The sequence below is a fragment of the Suricata suricatta genome, chromosome 5 (assembly GCF_006229205.1).
Source record: "Suricata suricatta isolate VVHF042 chromosome 5, meerkat_22Aug2017_6uvM2_HiC, whole genome shotgun sequence".
Lineage (NCBI taxonomy): Eukaryota > Metazoa > Chordata > Mammalia > Carnivora > Herpestidae > Suricata > Suricata suricatta.
The window spans coordinates 38,657,207-38,677,942 of record NC_043704.1 but is presented as its reverse complement, the minus strand read 5'-3'; the positions used below and the strand labels follow the sequence as shown (position 1 = coordinate 38,677,942).

The following is a 20,736-nucleotide window of genomic DNA, read 5'->3' as shown; positions in this document are numbered from 1 at the left end:
AGTCTGGAGCCTGCTTCTGATTCTGTGTGTCCCTCTCTCTCTGCCCCTCCCCCGCCCATGATCTGTCTCTCTCCATCTCTCAAAAATAAATAAATGTAAGAAAAAAAAGAGAGAGAGAGATGCACCCTTATGTGCATTGCAGCATTATTTGCAACAGTCAACATATGGAAGCAACTTAAGTGTCTAGCAACAGTTGAATGGATGAAAAAGATGGTGTGTGTGTGTGTGTGTGTGTGTGTGTGTGTGTGTGTGTGTGATGAAATATTGCTCAGCCATAGAAAGAAGGAAATCTTGCCTTTTGCAACAACATGGATGCACTCACAAGGTATTATGGTAAGTAAAATAAGTCAGACAGAGAAAGACAAATACCATATGCATTCACTTTCACATATATGTGGAATCTAAAGAACAAAACAAGCAAATGAACAAAACAGAAATAGACCCATAGAGAGAGAGGGGAAAACAACTGTAGACTGCCCAAAGGGGGAAGAATTGAGAGATGTGTGAAACAGGTAAAGGGGATTTAGAGGTACAAACTCCCAGTTATAAAATAAAAATGTCCCGGGGATGTAATATGGGAATATAGTCAATAATACTGTAATAGCTTTGTATGGTAACAGATTATATCTGAACTTCTGGTGATCACTTTATAATATATGAAAATATCAAATCACTATAATGTACCTTTGAAACTAATAAAATATTGTATGTCAATTATACTTCAATGAAAAATTTTAAAAAGACTATTAGGATCTCAGATAGAGGTTGAACTTTAGGTTATCTTTATTAATATAGAAAAATGTATCTTTTTTTTCTAGGCATGATAGATCACTTCATGATTCTAAAATGTATTTATTTCATGAGTTTTGTGAAATATTTTGAAACTTCAAAATCCTTCCAAAGTGTCCTCAGGCATATATCTGGCATTTTGTTAATTAAAGTAATAATTTGTTTTAATTTTTGGAAATTTGACCTACAGATACTTCACATTTCACATTTGCTGACTCTGTTAACATTCTGTGTCTCTGAACCACAGATAAATTGTGATAGACAAGGTAATTAGATAATCAGCATTTCACAAATGAGATGCCAAATAAGTTTAATTTTGAAATTCTACTTGTAACACTCACCTCTCCGTCTAATAAACCTAGATATCCTGAAACATTTAATCAAGTGCTTTCTATAACAATTTAAAAGACATTGACCTGGGCTAGAGAGGTAAGGGAGGATTGAGTAGGTGAGAACTCAATGTTTTTATAAATTAAAAAGGACAATAAAAAACTACATTTAGTGGAGGGCCTGGGTAGCTGAGTTGGTTAAGTGTCTGACTTCAGCTCAGGTCATGATCTTGCAGTTGTGGGTTCAAGCCCTGCATTTGGCTCTGTGCTGACAGCTCAGAGCCTGGAACCTTCTTCAGATTCTGTGACTCCCTCTCTCTCTCTCCCCCTCCCCTGCTCATGCTCTCTCTGTCTCTCAAAAATAAGAACACATTTAATGAAAAAACAAACTCAATTTAATGAAGAATCTCTGCCTGCATCTGAAAATATGTCTGTTCTATATAATGTAATTCTACAGTAGAGATATAAATGGAAATATAAACAAAACAGTTAAAATCTTTCAAATCCTTCATTATTATTTATTTTTGAGACAGAGAGAGACTGAGCATGAGCAGGGAAAGGGCTGAGAGAGAGGGAGACACAGACTCGCAAGCAGGCTCCAGGTTCTGAGCCATGAGCACAGAGCCCAATGCGAGGCTCGAACTCACAGACCATGAGACCATGACCTGAGCCGAGGTCGGATGCTTAGCAGACTGAGTCACCTATGGGCACCCCTATTTATTTATTTTTGAGAGACGGAAAGAGAGAGCTCCATTGGGGAAGGGGCAGAGAGAGGGTGACAGAGGATCTGAAGAGGGCTATTTGCTGACAGCAGAGAACCTGATGTGGGGCTCAAACCCACAAACCGTGAGATGATGATGTGAGCTGAAGTCAGAAGCTTAGGAAGTTTAACTGACAGCCACCAAGGTGCCCTGTAATCTTAATTTTTTTCTTAGGAAAAGTAGCGCTAAAGGGAGAACTGATCATGTACATTAAACAGTCCAGAAAAGTAGCAAATAATGTACAGTCAAGAATTCAGTTTATCTAGGAATAAAGTAATTCTGTTTAAAAGAGAAAAAAAGGAATTTCTTTAGCAATACATTTTTTAACAAGGTCTTAAGGGAAAATTGATTATTCATTTGCATATTAGCTAGAATAGAAATTAAAAACTTCAAGGAGGTAAAGGTCAGGACTATACTGACCATTTTTTTCTTTATAAAAATAGTATTATAGCAACAAATAAATCCATATTTTTTCTGTTATTTAAAGAAATATAATGGATTTATTTTCAGTAATTATCCTAACTGATCTCATATATATATATTTTATTTTACACAGGTTCCATGCCCAACATGGGGCATGAACTCATGACCCTGAGACTGGGAGTCACAAACGCTACCAACTGAGTCAGCCAGGTGCTCCCTAACTGATCTCCCCTAAATACACAACTTTAACACTGCGGCTTCCATCAAATTTCCTTCCCTCCTTCCTTCTTTTCCTCCCTCCCTTCCTTCCTTCTTTCTTGCCTCCCTTACTGTCTGCCTTCTTGCCTTCCTCATTCCTGTCCTCCTCTCACTCTCTCCATCCCTCTCTCCTCCCTCCCTCTCTCCTCCCCCCTCCTGCCTTCCCATCCTTCCTTCCTTCCTTTCTTCCTTGCTTCTGTTCTTTTTTTTTTCTTTTTGGGGTGCTTACACCTAGCATATATGTTTTTTATATGATTGCTTACACGGAGGATTTTGTTTAGGGTCACAAGAAGATTTTCTTCAGTGAACTATTGTAATGATGTGTTTAAAACTTGTTTATGATATGCATGTGTAAACAGTTACTTATAGGTAAAGAATAGCACTGTTATCAAATAATGATGGCAAAAGATTTCATAATTTGATGAATTATTTATATTATATATATAATATATTATTCACTTAAAACACACATACATACAAGAGACTTAAAGTTTAGGTTCTTATTTATCCATATTGTTAGTTCAATGCCATAGTATTAAAATACTTTCTCAGAGCATTCACTATTCTGAAATACTTTACTAATCTGTCTCTTATGTTTCTCCTTTTCAATAATAGCTGCCTTTTTATGAAGTTTTGTCAGTGTCATGTATAGAAAATGAATGTTCAGTTATTTTCTTCTTTTCTATGTTTTGTGCATATTTCTTTCTGTTTGTGAAGATATATTATTCTTACTGAGAATTAAATAAAATCTGACTTATACAATCTGCTCTTCTAAAAATTAAATCAGACAAATAAAAAGTTATTGTTTTCAAAGAGATCTGCATAAAAATAGAAGGATGAATTAGAATTTCCATCTATAAAAAAAGAGGGGCTTTTCCATGGCTCAGGTACAGAGGATGCTATTATCTGTTGTGTGAAATTTGCAGGCATTTGTGGCTCACAGTGAGTCTAGAGTTTCTGAAATTTTATGTTTAAAGAAACTATCTTCCTTCATAGTGGCATTAAAATTTAGGATTAATATTTTATAAAGAAATGAACATTGCTGTGACATACTTTATAGGCTGAATCCTTCTAAATTATGAATCACAGGGTTATGGAGTTAAAACATAGCCCTAGAAATACAATTCCTCCTATTATATATATTTTGCTCTTCATACTATGTGTTTAACTCTCCTTTCTAATTTTTCTAAATTATGTTTAATGTATTTATTTTTGAGACAGGGACAGAGCATGAGTGGGCGAGGGGCAGTGAGCGAGGGGGACAGAATCTAAAGCAGGCTCCAGGCTCTGAGCTGTCAGCACAGAGATCATGTCAGCTGTGACATCATGACCTAAGCTGAAGTCGGAACCACCCAGGCACCCCTCTCCTTTTTAATTTCTTATCAAACCTGCTTTTTCACAGAATTTTAATTCCACGCCTCGTCTTCACTTTTCACTATGGAAGGGAATATATTTACTCTGGTCACTTACTGCAGAAAACAGTGGCAGCTCTTTGCTTGTGGGGCTCCATTTGAGTCAATCTTTGTGGTTTTTCATGATAGGACCATTGTAAAACAATGTGGAAATCCTAAATTTATTTTCTACAAATTCTAGACTAACCACCTTCTTCCTTTTTCAATTCTTTCTATTTCCTCCTACTTACACCCATGGAAATTTTCACATCATGTATATTGCACATGGGTACCTATGCAGAGCCATTAAGACCACACACAATTTGCTCAATTTGCTCTAATTTTAATTCAAACTATTGCTAAATGCCCCCTCTTCACTCTCTACTCCTTGTTTCATTTCTGGGGAATGTTCTGCATCCCTAGGGGAACATTCAGCATTATCATCAGTTAGTTTTAATTACCTTCACATACTTGAATGGTGGTATGCTAGATGCTGAAATATATAATTTAAATAGATATGGTCTCTGCCTTCAGCCACTTACATATTAAACCATGATAAAATGAGTTGCTGTTTTAATTGGACAGCAAGTATAACATTTTTCATGTAAAACTTTCTAAAAAATGAGGGAATTCAATAGCCTTCTTCCGTGAAGTTCACTTAATAATGCACAGTGAAATACAGTGAATAGCAAAAAAATGCCCAGGAAGTATATATATAATAGTTCCATTTTAGACTCTCAAAAAAGCGAAAATGACTTTGGCAGCTAACAATTGGCATCTTACAGCTAGGCTGAAATATTCTCAACAAACATAAAGAATTCTCTAGAATCTAAACAATAATCAGTTGGAGCTGCTCTGTGACTGTGGGGTGTAAGAAGACAAAGGCAAGTCTGTTCCATGTTCAGGTCTGAAATCAGACAGACCAGGACACTCACCAACCACAAAAAATTAGCATGATGAACCACTGCATCTTTATAACAGCAAACCTAGTTCTGCTTTAATGTCTGCTTTCCAGGTAAAAGCTGTCAACATATACATCTGCTGTTTGTCCCCAGTCTTGGCAGCATTCAACCTAGAACCCTCTTTAGAAGATTCAGGACAAACCCTCTTCAAACTGTTTTACCAGCACCAGAGAATCCTTTGGTGTGAACTTCTTCTTTGCCATAGCAAACTAAGTATATCTGATTTGCTTTACTATTGATGGGTTTCAGTGATTAATCTTGGGCTGGTGACTTTAATACTTTTATGACTTAATTTGTATTATTTTCTTTTATGATATGTTAAAAATTATACTTAAATCAGTAATCAAATATTATTTTTAAATTCTTACTTGCTCTATATGTGAGTGAAAAAAGTTTAAATCAAGATGCTGATAACCTCTCACATATTAATTTATATAATCTTCCACATTATGTTTAAAGACATATTAAATAAGACTAGAAAATGGAAGGTGCTATAGGCTGAATGTTTATGTCCCTCCAAAATTCATATGTTGAAACCTAATCCCCAATGTGATGTATTAGGAGGTGGGGGGCTTTAGGAAGATTATGCCTGGGCTTAGTGCCCTTATAAAAACAAAGCAAAACAAAACAAAACAAAACAAAACAAAACAAAACAGAGAGCTCCTTAGCTCCTTCTGCCATGTGCAGACACTATGAGCCAGGATGAGGCCCCTTACCTGATCCTTGACCTTGGACTTCCAGCCTACAACGTATAAGAAATAAAGTATAAACTTTTGCTTATAAGCCCAGTCTATGAGTATATTTGTTACAGCAGCCTGAACTAACTAAGGGAACCGGTGTTTATAGAAAGTTCATTAAATACCACAAAAATGTTGTCTAGTTTGATCCTTGAAGAACCTAATTGTCTAGTTTATAATCAAAGATCAAGACGTTTCAGTAATTGTTCCAACATGTCACTGCAAATACATGCTGAAATTTGAAAAAAAATCTCAGTTTGGGCTCTAAAATATGCTTGCTGCAGAATCTGTTTCAATAACAGAAGGAAATTTAAGAAACTAACTTAATATAATTGAAAGTATTTAAAATATTATGATAGGGGTGACTGGGTGGCTCAGTCGGTTATGCGTCCGGCTTCGGCTCAGGTTATGATCTCACGATTGTGGGTTCAAGACCCCTGTCGGGCTCTGTGCTGACAGCTAGCTCAGAGCCTGGAGCCTGCTTCAGAGTCTGTCTCCCTCTTTCTCTGACCCTCCCCTGCTCACGCTGTCTCTGTCTCTCAAAAATAAATAAAAAACATAAAAAATTTTAAAATATATAATTTCCACTACTAGTAAACTAAGAATAATCAAAACAGTGGGCAATGATTAAGCAACATAATCAGATTGACGTTTTTTTACTAGAAAGTGGGGGAAAAAAGCCTGGTCCCCATGGTAGTTCTCTGATCTTCTCTCATAAGTACTCTCCAGTTCTCTACTCTATCCTGGTCTTACTGGTATTCTTGCTGTTTTAAGAAACACAAAAAACATTACACATGCTCCTACCTCAGGGCCTTTGTACTTGCTCTTCCCTCTGTATTATATATATATATATACACATATATATGTATATGTATATATATACATATGTGTATGTGTGTATTCCATTTAAATGTATGTATAATATAAACAGCATATATATTTACATATAAGTATATATTTATAATACATATATATTTACATATAAATATTGTATATATGCATGTGCATATGTGTATATATATGTGTATGTGCCTGTATATATATATATATATATATATATATATATATATATACCTCCATTCCCATTACTCAGATTGCACTCCTCATCAACTCTGCTCTATTTTTTCCACTCAGTACTTAATACATAGCATGCCATATGCTATTTTTATTTTATTTTGCTTTTCTATCATTCTCACCTAAAATGGATGCTAAAAGAGAACTGAATTTTGTGGCTGGTGATGGTAATTCTGACACATGAAGACTATCTTAACTTGTTTTTAATGCTAATCTTTTTTGGTCACTTATATAACCTTGGTGCCAAAAGCAATGCCTCTTTCACAGTAGGGCCCCAACAAGTTCTTGCTGAATAAATAGATAAAAACAAAATCCAATGAGGTCTATTAAGACTATTACTTAGATTTAACATTTTGGGATTTTAATGTAATTTTGTATCACACACAAATTCTAAACTCAAACTATAACTTTATCACAGATTGTAAAAGCAAAGAAAAACTTCACATTAAAAAAAATGAAGTAATACAATTCAGAAATATAATCTTCTGGGTTCAACTTTTTCTTATATATCTCAGTTGATTCATCTTCATGTGGATAAATATTTATAAATCACCTATTGTGTTCCAAATGCCATTCTAACTACTAACAATGTCATGATTACAAGTCTACCATTTGCTAGTTGTGTGAACTTGGCCAAGTGACTCAACCACTATAATATTCAGTGTCCTCATCCATCAATTGTGATTAAAAAGAGTCACTAATCATCATCAGGTTTTTATGCTGATACCCAAACATGAGACATGAGATTAAATAATTCCAGCAAAGCAGTTTGCACGGCTCCTTACCCATTGGAGACATCCAATTAATGTTGTTCCTCTCACTTGTAGGTAATGATGATGTTGATGAAGAAACCACAATGGATGTGCCTCTGTATTTATAAAAGTCAGATTATCTCATATAGAAGGTAAACATTGTCTCATGTTAAACCACAGATAGCACAACACGTTTGTGATTAACCAAGTTACTTTCATACACTAAGGTCCATCAAGGCCCTCTCAGATCCTACCCCACCCAGATAAGTACGCTTATGTCAAGTTATCTTGTGGAAGAGATTTAGAAGTTGTAACCTATTTCTCTTTCTTGTCAAGAATAATACCCTGGCAAGGACTTCTTTCCTTTGAATCCGATGAATACCCGTGAGGGTAGTTGTACTTCATTTTGCTGTAGATTTTGCCTGTGAGGTAACTTCAGGACATTTGGAAATGATTTTAAATATAGATGAAGAGAGGTGCTTTTGCTGAGATCATTGGGAAGGGAGCAGTGTTTACTTACAGTGTATTTCTAGCACCTGCATGGCCACCTGAGGGGTGGCATTGAGGGATTCATGGTCTACTCTGCAGATTACAGCCACACCATCATCGCTCCGGTCCACTCGGAAATCCAGTGTGCTGCTGACAGTGAACGTCTTGCGATTGGCATCCTCTTCTTTTAAATACTTTACATCTGAAAATAAAATGTAAATGTTAAAACTCTGTGACATCATCTTTCAAAATGTAATAGATTTCATTTATTTGCAGCACAACTGGAAGCACCATCCCTCTACTTTTTTTAATTTTTAAAAAGCAAATATTTGTTAATTTAACATTTATTCAATTTGAGCAAGGATAGAGCTACTTCAGAAATAAATTTTAAAAGGTGAACACATCAATAAAATTAAAAGGTGAAATGAAGAGTTTTGTTTCTAAAGAAACTAAAGCACAAGATATTTTTTATACTCCATTTGAGAAATCAGGACATTTTATAATATTCAACTCCTTTCTTTATATTTAAGTGTTGCATGAGATAATCTTAAATCCCTGAGCCACAAGTATAGTTGAGAAGGGCGAATTCACAACATAGTGTTATGCCTAAAAGAAAGTACAATGTATCTGAGCTATCATTTCAACATGAGCATTGTGAGATAAACATAGTTCCCAAAGAACACCTACAATGAGAAGGTTATCTTCTTTGCTAAAGAAAGTAAGAGATCATATGGTGTTTGTCTTTCACTGACTTCTTTTACTTACTAATACACATTCTTGTTCCATCTCACTTATATGTAGAATTTAAGAAACAAAACGTGTGAACATAGGGAAAGAGAAGGAAAATTAAGATAAAAACAGAGGGAGGCAAGCCATAGGAGACCCTTAGATACAGAGAACAAACAGAAGGTTGCTGGCACGGTGTTGGGTGGGGGAATGGACTACCTGGGTGATGGGCATTAAAGAGGGCACTTGTTAGGATGAGCCCTGGGATGAATCACTGGGTTCTACTCCTGAATCCATTATTATACCATATGTTAACTACCTTGGATCTACATAAAATTTAAAAAAATAATGAAAGAGGACATGGATGCAAAAATTCTCAACTAACAAATCAAATCCAACAGTACATTAAAAGAATCATTCACCACAATCAAGTGGGGTTTATTTCTAGGCTACATAGTGGTCCAATATTCACAAATCGATTAATGTGGCATACCACATTAATAAAAGAAAGGATAAGAACCATATGATCCTCTCAAAATTTGCAGAGAAAGCATTTGACAATGTACAGCATTGATTCTTGATATAAACCCTCAACAAAGTAGGGATAGAGGGAACATACTTCGACATCATAAAGGCCATATACAAAAAAAACCCCACAGCTAATATTATCCTCAATGGGGAAAACAGAGCTTTTTCTTTAAGGTCAGGAACAAGACAGGGATGTCCACTCTCATCACTGTTATTTAGCATAGTACTGGAAATACTAGCCTCAGCAATCAGACAACTAGAAGAAATCAAAGGCATCCGAATAACCAATGAATAAGTCAAACTTTCACTATTTGCAAATGAAATGATATTCTATGTAGAAAACCTGAAAGCCTCACCAAAAAATGAATTAAGGGAAGTCACTGTATACAAAATCAACATACAGAAATCTGTTGCATTTCTTTACACCAAAAATGAAGAGCAGAGAAAAATCAAGGAACTGATTCCATTTACAATTGTGCCAAAAACCATAAGATACTTAGGAATATATCTAACCAAAGAGATAAGAGATCTGTACTCTGAAAACTATGGAATACTTATGAAAGACATTGAAGATGACACCAAAAAAAAAAAAAAATGGAAAAACTTTCCATACTCATAGACTGAATGAACAAGTATTGTTAAAATGCCTTTACACCCAAAGTAATCTACAGGTTTAATGTTATCCCTGTCAAAACACCAAATGAGTTGGAACAAACAATTCTAAAATCTGCATGGAAACACAAAAAAACCCAAGTAGCCAAAGCATTCTTGGAAAAGCAAAGCAAAGCTGAAGGCATCACAATTCCAGACTCTAAGTTATCATACAAAACTGTAGTGATCAAGAAGATATGATACTTGCACAAAAATAAGCACATAGATCCATGGAACAGAATAGAGAATTTAGAAATAGACCACAACTATATGGTCAACTAATCTTCAACAATGCAGGAAAGAATATCCAATGGCAAAAAGACAGTCTTTTCAACAAATGGTGTTGGGAAAACTGGACAGCAACAAGCAAAAGAATGAAACTGGACCACTTTCTTACACCATACACAATAATAAATTAAAAGTAAATAAAAAACCTATTTGCGAGATCTGAAACCATCATAATGCTATAGGAGAACCTAGGCAGCAACCTCTTTGTCCTCATGTGTAGCAACTTCTAGATATATCTCTGGAGGCAAAGGAAACAAAGGCAAATGTGAACTGTTGGCATTTTATCCACATAAAAAGTTTCTGTGTCCGACTTGATTTCAACTCAGGTTATGACCCCAGGGTCATGGGATTGAGTCCCATGTCAGCCTCCTGCTGAGTGTGGAAGCTGCTTAAGATTCTATGTCCTGCCCCTCTCTTTTTGTGTCTCTCTCTCAAAAGAAAGGGAAAGAAAGAAAGAAAGAAAGAAAGAAAGAAAGAAAGAAAGAAAGAAAGAAAGAAAGGAGGGAGGGAGGGAGGGAGGGAGGGAGGGAGGAAGGAAGGGAAGGAAGGAAGGAAGGAAGGAAGGAAGGAAGGAAGGAAGGACGGACAGGCAAATACCAAATGATTTCAGTCATGTGGAATTTAAAAAACAAAGCAAAGTAACAGGGAGGGAGAGAGAGAGAGAGGGAGGGAGGGAGAGAGAGACAAACCATAAAACAGACTCCTAACTATAGAGAACAAACTGAGGATTGATAGGATGAGGTGGGTGGGAGGAACTAAATGAATGACGGGTATTAAGGAGGGTACTTGTGATAAGAACTGGGTGTTATATGTAAGTGATGAATCACTAAACTCTACTTCTGAAAGCATTAGTAACACTGTGTTAACTAACTGGAATTTAAAGAAAAGTTTGAAACAAAAACAAATAAATAAATACTGTTACTTGAATAAAAAGAAGATGACAGTCATCTGAATATTTTGAATATTTAAAAATATGTGTTTGCAGTGAAATTTACATTGAAATAAATGCTCTTCACTTGGCTGAAAAATTTATTTAAGCATGAATGAAATAAATCTTGAGGAATACTTTGCACAAGATGTGACTTCATTTATTGATATTTAAACTTACTGCACATGATGAAGATTCATCATTAAATGGTGCATTCAGGCATTATTTGTTCTCTATGGAAAAGAGGCTTAATAATATTTTCATTTAATTTAAAATTTCTTGTCTAAAATAGTTGACAAGAAAAGGGTAATTTTAATGGGTTAGAAATCAAAATGATAGGCTAACGTTAAGATATTATAAGAAGATCTTAAATATAGTTGAGAGAAAGCTATTCTACTTTCTTACTCTTTCATTTCAAATGAACAATATTTTCAGAAAAAAGGTTGTATAAAGTGCATAAAATATTTGATTTTACCATGTATTAAATAATTTATTTTTAAAACATTTAAAGACTTTTTAATGACAACAAAGTAACATAAGTCACCTTCTCCATGCCAAGATTTGACTTTGAAATGAATACTGACTTTCAGGTATTTGGAGGGTAGGTACATTGCATAGTCCATTGAGTTTTAATTATTTTCAAAGAAGTCTGACTTTACCTTATTGTTTGATTAAAAAAATAAAATTAAGTAAATATTACTTCACTGGGAGCCATTTCTAACATAAGGCGGGTTTGCAAGGTGGAGGCCTCTCACCTAGAGATGGTGACCTACTTCTACCTCCACCTCAAATTTTGGTAAGCACCGACCCCCAAGGCACCTGGCTGACCAGTATCAGACCTTGTGAAGGAACTTATAGGAGTTTCTTCTTTTGTGATTATAGGAGCAAATATTATATTTCCTGATAAACCTGTTTTTCTTCCCTTCCAGAAAACGGGCTCTTGACCCCTGCTCACCAAGAACTAACTCTTGCCTTTGCTATGCTAAAAACATTGCTTTGTATTTGAATGCTAAGGATACCTTCCTTCCCCATGTGATAAGCATCTAGTCTCCTACTTCAATCACTATTGATGAAGATTATGCATGAGTCTTCTACCAATCTCTGTTCTGGGAAATTTTTACATACCAAAGAATTTGTCATCAGAAATCATTGTCTAAAGCAATTGCCACTCCTGTTTTGTACCCCATACAGTTTTTTCAATAAATAAAGCTGACGCTCTGGTCAGTGCAGAGATGCCTGCCTGGTGAGCAGAAAGAAGCCGAGGCTCTCTCACTCCCTTTCACCAGCACCATCCATCCTTCAGGGAGCCCTGGACCTGCTGGAACTGGACTCAGGCATTACATCAGGATAAAATTAGGTAAATATTCTGTGTATTCTTCTTGAAAATACATTTATCATTGTCTTCACAAATTAAGGAAAAAATACCTAAGATTTTACCATTAAAATTTTTTTCTGTAATTTAGGCAGGTCTGAAAGTAAGAAAAATTTCTAACATTTGAAAAGTAGGGGAAGAACATCAAAATATCATTCTATCTTACAACTGTGAATCAATCATACAGGATACAAGGTTCTCCATAAATATTTGTTTCATGAACTATCTCATTGGTGCTAATTAAAGTCATTTCTGAGATTATTAGACTTAAGAATTAGTTTCATTTTCAGTTAAAAATATTAGAGTAAAAAATGGAATTATCTCCTTTCAGTCAAAATATGTCAGAATAATACAGAAACAGTTATAGTCCTTTGTCCTATGTCTATGATGCTCTTCTAGTTTTCAATGTCATAGATTTATATAAATGTTGTCTCATTTCTATATTTTATATTCTTCCCTGTAAATTCATGTTAAATGTGATCTTGTTTGTAGGTCTAAGCAGTGACAGTGTACGAAAATTTAGATCTCTTAACAAACCACTTTTATAATTGTTATATAATATGTGAAAAATTATTCTGTAATATTGCTGCTAATTGTTTAATTTTAATAACAGCTGTATTTTAAGAACCTAAACATCTGCTTCATTTTGCTAATTCCTTTACAAAAGTATCATTTAATGTAATATTAATTGGACACATAAAATCTGATAGCAATTGTATATAACATAAAATTTTAACAAGCATCATTCAAATTGAATAAACAAAAGTATAATTTGTTGCTTTTAATATTAGCTTATGTGACAGCTTATAGGCTTCCTAGAAGCAATAAGATGAAAAGAAAAAAAAACATCAAGAAAAGCCATTCATATTATCTTTATGTTTTATGCTGATTTTTTTCCTTCAATCCCCCCCTCCACAAAACAGGCAGGAAATAGTACTTAAAATTTATATCTATTTTTGCTTTCTATCTTTATAAAATAACTGATGCATTCACAGTTATAGAATCAATAGAAATTTTCTTTATATTACACAGTTGGCTGATTGCATATGTTTTCTTGTTTCATGTTCTGTCTTGTTTCAGAGTATCCACTTTTTCTCCCTCAGCATGTCAGTTCATTAACATTGTGATCTAGAGGAGTATTTTTCAAAATGGAATGGACATATATATCACCTTTGGATCTTGGTAATGCAGATTCTGATTCAATACTTTGTGGGAGGGAGCCTGAAAGTCAACTGTTGGCCCAAGGATACGTTTTGAGGAGTAAGGGTAAAGTGGATACATTAATACCAGAGATGGAACCAAAGATGAAGAGGAAATATTGGAACTTACTCTATCCATTCTTCTCTCTCCCTTTCAGTCTATCTTTAACATTTTAATTTCTCCTCTTCCTTAGATTCCATTCTACCTTTACTGTTTTATTTTAATTATTAAACACATATTCTAGGTTTATTTATTTATTTTTGAGAGAGAGAGAGAGAGTGCAAGTGAGAGAGAAAGCGCAAGTGAGCACAGGGGAAGCGCGGAGAGAGGAAGAGGGAGAATCCCAAGCAGTCTCTGTGCCAAGACTCCGAACTGTGAGATCATGACCTGAGACAAAATCAAGAGTCATAGGCTCAACTGAGTTACCACGTCTTTTAAAATATGAGTTTTGAGTCTTTTAAAATATGCATTTTTTTGTATTTTGCATTTTTCAAAGTATGCATTTCATATATAATGCATTGGTATGTTTATCAGCACAAGTTGAAAGCAAAAAATAAAAAGAGATATTTGTAGGATTATTTTGCTCATAATTCTTTCAGCAACCCCTCTAATTTTTTCCAAAGGAGGTTCTGGACTTTTAGCACTTGTTCTTAAATTATCAGAGCAGCAGTTGCATTGGGTGGGTGGTGGGTGAGAACTGTCTTATTATGCTATTGTTGTATATGTTAGAAATTTCCTATAATAAAAAAGTTAAACATAAATCTGCCTAGGAAAGTTCCTCAAGTATGCTTCTCACTAAGTGTTATTTTCCTGAACTTTTTTAAAATTTTTAAATGTTTATTTATTTTTTAGAGAGAGAGAGAGAGACAGAGCATGAGTGGGGTAAAGGCAGAGAGCAACAGAGACAGAATCCAGGCTCTGAGCTGTCAGCACAGAGCCCTACGTGGGATTTGAACCCACAAGCTGCCAGATCATAACTTAAGCTGAAGTCAGATGCTCAAATTAGCTACCTAGGTGTGTTTCCTTTTTTTTTTTTTAATGTTTTTAATGCATATTTGGGGCTTTAGATTTTTATCTCACCAAGAGCTAAGGTGGGGAAAAAAAAAACAGATGTAGTTGTGAGCAAATTAACAAGTTAACAAATTTAAAAGTGCCAAATCAGGTTATCCAAGGAACAGAGGTCATCTAGGTGTTTTGTTGTTGTTGTTCTTGATGTTGTTTTGTTTTGTTACATTCAAAACTTTTCATAAAATATCAAATCTCAGGAACATCCTCTACATCCATCTTTCCAGATTCATCATGTTAGGTCACCTGCTTCTATATCTGTAGTTTCCAGACACTTTTGGACTGGATTTTATAAAGGAAGTCCTCTGAAGTGAAGTTCCTTGCAAAGCTACCTTGTCTCCACAGGGGTTCTAATCAACCTGAGTACTGCATTTTAAATTTCTGTGATACATTTGCTTTCTGCACTTTTGTGATTTTGATTCCATTTAAACAGATCCAGAAAGAAGAACATCCCATTTTTATAAAGGGAAATCGTGTTCTCTATCCTGTGGTAGTCTTCTTTATTGGACATTACTTCATGTGGGCCTGTTTCCTTTTAGTCCACTGGAAGGCCGGTATGCCACAGCCCCATGAGAACAAGGCAAGCTTTAGACACAGCTCCTACCTATTTCCAGTACTGGAAGTACCATAACTTCTCAACATTCAGAGATAACTCCTAGGAATTATGTAGGATATTACATCACTTCTTCTGATCTATTTGGACCTTTAGTTTTCTGGCCATGATCAAAGCTGTAGGGTTACAACCTCAGATATTGATGTTAACAGAGAATTTGAACCTTATTTTTATTTTCAGTGTCTGGGTTTATAAAAGTATTTTATGTTGGATCAGATGGCAATTTTAGGGAATCATTCTGAATCAATATTAATGGTAGTTTAATGATTTGACAATTTGTTAGTAAGCTGAATGTATGTCCTCCTGCCAGAGGGAAGAGAAAATGTGAGCATTATACAAGATAACATTATAACAAAGATTTAAAGTAACAATTTTGGACAACTGGATATATTGTATAATTAATGTTTAAAAGAAGTTCTGTGGGTTAAATTTTCTAAAACTCAACACATCATTTTTAGAAGACAAGCAACTCAGCTGCCATTTTATAAATTTACTCATTCAGTAACTTAGATGTGTATTTTAATTTTTTTAAGTTTATTTGTTTTGAGAGAGAGAGAGACTGCACATGCATGAGCAGGGGAGCAGCAGAGAGACAAGGGTGAGAGAGAATACCAAGCAGCTTCCGTAATATCAGCGCAAAGCCTGGTGTGGGATGTGAACTCATGAGTTGTGAGATCATGATCAGAGCTGAAACCAAGAGTCGATGCCTAACCAACTGAGCCACCCAGGCACCCTGGACTAAGTTTGTTTTCAGTGTTATTCCACAAGCCTGCATTGGAAGATGTTACGAGTATATACTGGACAGATCTTATTATATATACTCTATGACTGACTCCATTCAACACATACACATTTGTCTGAAACGTGGACTCGGAGAGGAAATCTCTCTCTTGACTCTCAGTAACAGGAAATGTTAGAGCTACTTTATACACTGTTTTGTGGACATAATAATTATGTAATGATGTCTCTCTCTTTGTAGTAGCTAAAAGTACTAACAAACAAAGTTTGTGACCCACCATTGGCAAATGTAAAAGGCTTTATGAGAAGAATTTGTTAACCCCACTTTGGGTTTTATTTTATTTTTCTTTACTAATTAATTTAGATGTTGTTCCATATTCAGTATCATTGCCTTTTATGTTAATCAGTTTTTTTATATGAATGCAAATTCTTCTAGCACCTAATGAGCTCTAAGAGTCATTCTCCTTCAAAAAAAAAAAAAAAGTGGACCTTGTTCCATCATTGCTTGGTGCCTCAGGAACATTCAAACATGTATTAAGATTAGGTACCTTAGAAGAACACGAAGAACTATATATATTGTTTTGTCTAGTAAAACAATCATGAAAGAGTAGAGTCATCTTCCTGGAAAATTATTGAGGTAAAGTCTTAGATCACTTTCACCCAAGTGACTAATTCTATATTTAGTTCCACAGTTATAGTTATTTAATTCTCTATTTAGTTCCCATACCTTAGAAGAATATTTAGAACTAGTTTGCTTAGTCCAAGTGAGCATCCAGTAAAAATGAGTCACCATCCTTAAAAATTATCAAGGTAAAGTCCCAGGCCACTTTGGCACAAGTGACTCACTTATTCTCCAGATACAAACCTTGAGTTCTTACCATGTGTTTGATTCTGCCATGTCAGATTCTGAACATAAAAGGTTAAGCAAAAGAATAAATCCCAGTCCAGTGAGGTAGACAAATATAAAAATATATTATTTAAATATTTTTAACATTATTGGTATGTTCCAAGTGCCAGAAAATAACAGTTCAAGAACTAATAATATCAGATCTTTTCTCTGATCCTCACACTATCACATATATCTTTTGAAAAGAATATGGGAGATAGACTATTTTAGGGTAGAACAGTTACTTAAAAAATTAGTTAAAAATTGTTGTGAGAACCAAGATAGAGATTAGCTCATCTTCAAGAAAATCTTTTTTGTTGTATTATCACTTTCTTTGAATAATCAGCAGCAATATGAATATTGCTTATTACTTCTACCATACTAACATCATGAGCTAAAATACAGCATTTGTCAGTTTCAACAAGGTGTTCCTTTTTCTGACTTACACAGCATGTTCATGAGCTATGAGATACATGCTGCATAGTGTATGAAATTTATCTTGGGCAATTTGAGCTTAGTTTACACCCTACCTATTGTTCATAAATACAAAACTCCAAAAAGAGGATGATAGGGGAAGAGGTAGTAGCCTTGTGCAAATCTAATCCCAGACCACAATGTTTTATTAGGGACTCCTTAATATTTTATATCTAATAAAATTAGAATCATAAAAATCTAAAAAGTATATTGAAATGCGAAAATAAATTTGTAATCCTTTATAGCACCAATACTTAATAAATGTGAATTCACAGTGTTTGCCATAGCCAGGTTTGCCTTTTAATAGTAAATTCCTCTCCTAGTAATTTCCTTTGTAGACATCTCTTGCTATAAATGAGCATGTTATGAGTTGAGCCAGGGATGACTAAATCTGAAGAGGTATCTAAGCCCAGGGTGACTAACATCCAGGGTGGCAGGCATGAGTCTTTAGACTCAAGCAGAATCAATATGATTAAACAATGTGATTAAACTAGTGTGTTCCAGATTCTCTATCATATATCCTTTTTGAAAAATGTTTATTTATTCATTTTGAGAGATAGAACACATGAGCAAGCATAAAGAAAGGACAGAGAGAGAGGGAGAGAGAGAATCCCAAGCAGGCTCCCTGCTTCCCACAGAGCCAATGTGTGGTTCAATCTCATGAACTGAGCTGATATAAAGAGTTAGACCCTTAACTGACTGAGCCACCCAGGCACCCTTTCCTTTTCATTTATCTTCACATGATTTTAAACCTTGAAGAATTCAAAGAATAATTGAAGTTAGAAACACACACTTGAGCATACATGCACACCTACATGTCACAGTTCCTACATTTCCTAGTTCTGGGGAAGCCATGATTTAGTCAGTCTACTGGGAGACCATCATTCATGAGGTGGAGGTAACTGTACAACGCAGAGGAAGGAGAAGATAGCCGGCAGCAATTGTAGACAGAAAGGAGGTAAGGCATTTTGAAGCCAAAATGAGTAAACTCCTAATATCCAAGGAATAACATTTATGGCTTTAACTAGGGTTCCTTATGCTCCTTTCACTTGCCTGTGGCCAGAAAAATCTTACCTCTTTTCACTTGAGAGTAGGTGGACTGAACCTCAGTACCATTAACCGAAAGTTTGAATGTGAGAAGTCAACTTTCACTTGTAGCACTTTCTAAGAAAATATTTTATTTTGTGCACCGGTGTGTGTGTGTGTGTGTGTGTGTGTGTGTGTGTGTGTGTGTGTGTGTGTTTAGGCTGAATCAAAAAGATCAAACCACGTGACTGGGGAAAAAATTACCTGACTCTAAGTCTGATGCCTAAGGAAATTCACTATATTTGTATAGATTATAATGTCCTTTCTTCTACTAAAGACTGAAAGATTTCTTCTATTTTCCACTTTAGAAGGTGTTTTATTGTAGGCCCCAAAATATGATAAAAGATGGCAGAAAAAAATGTAAATCCCATCCATTAGAGTAAACTGTATAAGAAAATAAAAATATCTATCCATTTGAGTAAATACTATAAGCAGCAGGTAAGTGTAACTCCTTTGAGACACCTATGGTGATGCAATTTTCTAGTCATCAAATAATTTATTTTATGGACTCTTGTAGCATTCAGCACATGTAAGAAAAATCAACCAGCCCCTTATCTACATGTTATGTAAATGAATCATTTGCATCAGTAAAGCATCTGTGTTGCAGAGTTAGCCTTTCTGAATGTTATATTTTTCCATACCATGTATTACAAAAGTTTTGTTGATCAGTTTTCAACAGGTTGTATTGTTTTATGAGCTACATATAATTTAAAATTTTTAATTACCCACTAGGCTATTCATAAGGTTCAATATAATTCATGTATTCATAAAACAAAGAATAACTTAGAATTTAAATTTTGTTTCTGTCTCTTTTTTTTTTTTACTAGGTTTGGGTTTTCTTCCATTATTTCTTCTCCTTATTATCTCTCTTTTCCACCTTTTCTCTCCAAATATTCTTATTTTTTTGCTTTTGCATAGTTCTCATATCCAGTCTGGAACATCATAGATCCTTAATAAGTCTGTTCTTAATTAATTAGAAAAATGGCCATATTCAATCAGGTAAATCATTCCTTTCCTTAGTCTGGTAGATTCAAACCATGTCAACATGTATGAGCTGTGGGCAGTTGTTAATTTGCTACCATTTTTCTGTGTAGTAGATTTAATTTTTTTATTTTTAAAGTTTTTATTTAAATTCTAGTTAGTAAGATATAGTGCAATATTGGTTTTAGGAGTAGAATTTAGTGACTCATCATTTACATATAGCCCTTACATATATACATTCATCACAAGTGCCCTTATTAATACCCATCACCCAGTTAACTGATCCCCTGACCACCTCCCCTCCATTTATCCTCCCTCCCTTTCTCTCTCTCTCTCTCTCTCTCTCTCTCTCTCTCTCTCTCTCTCTCTCTCTCTCACTCTCATCATCTTATCATCACTCTCCTGAAAAACTGAAGATGTTGCTGGTCCAACCTCTGAATAAGTGAGCAGTTTCCATGTTGGACAAGCACAAAAGCTGGAGATAAATTATCAATGATTGGAAATTAGACACACTACATGCAAATAAATAATCTTTATCTGATGCAGTTCTATTGTTTTATTATCTTCCTCCACTCTTATTGACTACTATTGATTGTCACTTCTTTCACTCAGATTTATATTTGCCCTGTACTTGCCCTTTGGTTCTTCCTTTCACTATTTTCCTTAAGCATAGCAATCCTTAGTGCAGCCCAACTAGATCAGAGTTCCCTGGATCAGAGAACTTCCAAAGGTGGGAGTTCAGATATATTTAACTCTAGATAAAAAGGAATAGAGAAGATTGGCAATATCATTTTTAAAAAGACTAATTAAAAATAACTGATTTAGGGGTGCCAGGGTGGCTTAGTCAGTTGAGTGTCTAGGTATTGATTGCAGCTCATCTCATGATCCCAGGGTCATGGGATCCAGCCCTGTGTTAGGCTTTGTGCAAAGTGTGGAGTCTGATTAAGATTCTCTCTCTTTCCTTCTGTCCCCCTCCCCCACTTGTGCTCTATCTCTACAAAAAATAAAAATAAAAATAACTGAATTAAAAATACATCACACTGTTAAATCTTTTCTTAAAATTCATACATGATCATTTCATATAAAGCTCATAAAGAGCATAATTAAAAATTACCCATAATTATTAGGAAAAGGGAAATTATGAAATAGTTTCATGTCATGAAGAGGCAAAAAGTAAATTTTAAATATAAACTGGTCAAGAAGAGAAATATAGTTTTCTTCTGGAAAAATAGCAA

General features: G+C 34.8%; 1 protein-coding gene across 3 annotated transcripts in view; it reads right to left on the bottom strand.

Moving 5' to 3' along the window:
- CADM2 (cell adhesion molecule 2) overlaps window positions 1-20,736 on the bottom strand; it is a 1,075,698-nt gene that overhangs the window by 143,514 nt on the left and 911,448 nt on the right. For all 3 annotated transcript variants that reach the window (XM_029939146.1, XM_029939148.1, XM_029939147.1), the window contains one exon: window positions 7,997-8,167. In XM_029939146.1, the coding sequence (XP_029795006.1) occupies window positions 7,997-8,167 (171 nt within the window). The remainder of the gene's footprint in view (window positions 1-7,996; window positions 8,168-20,736) is intronic.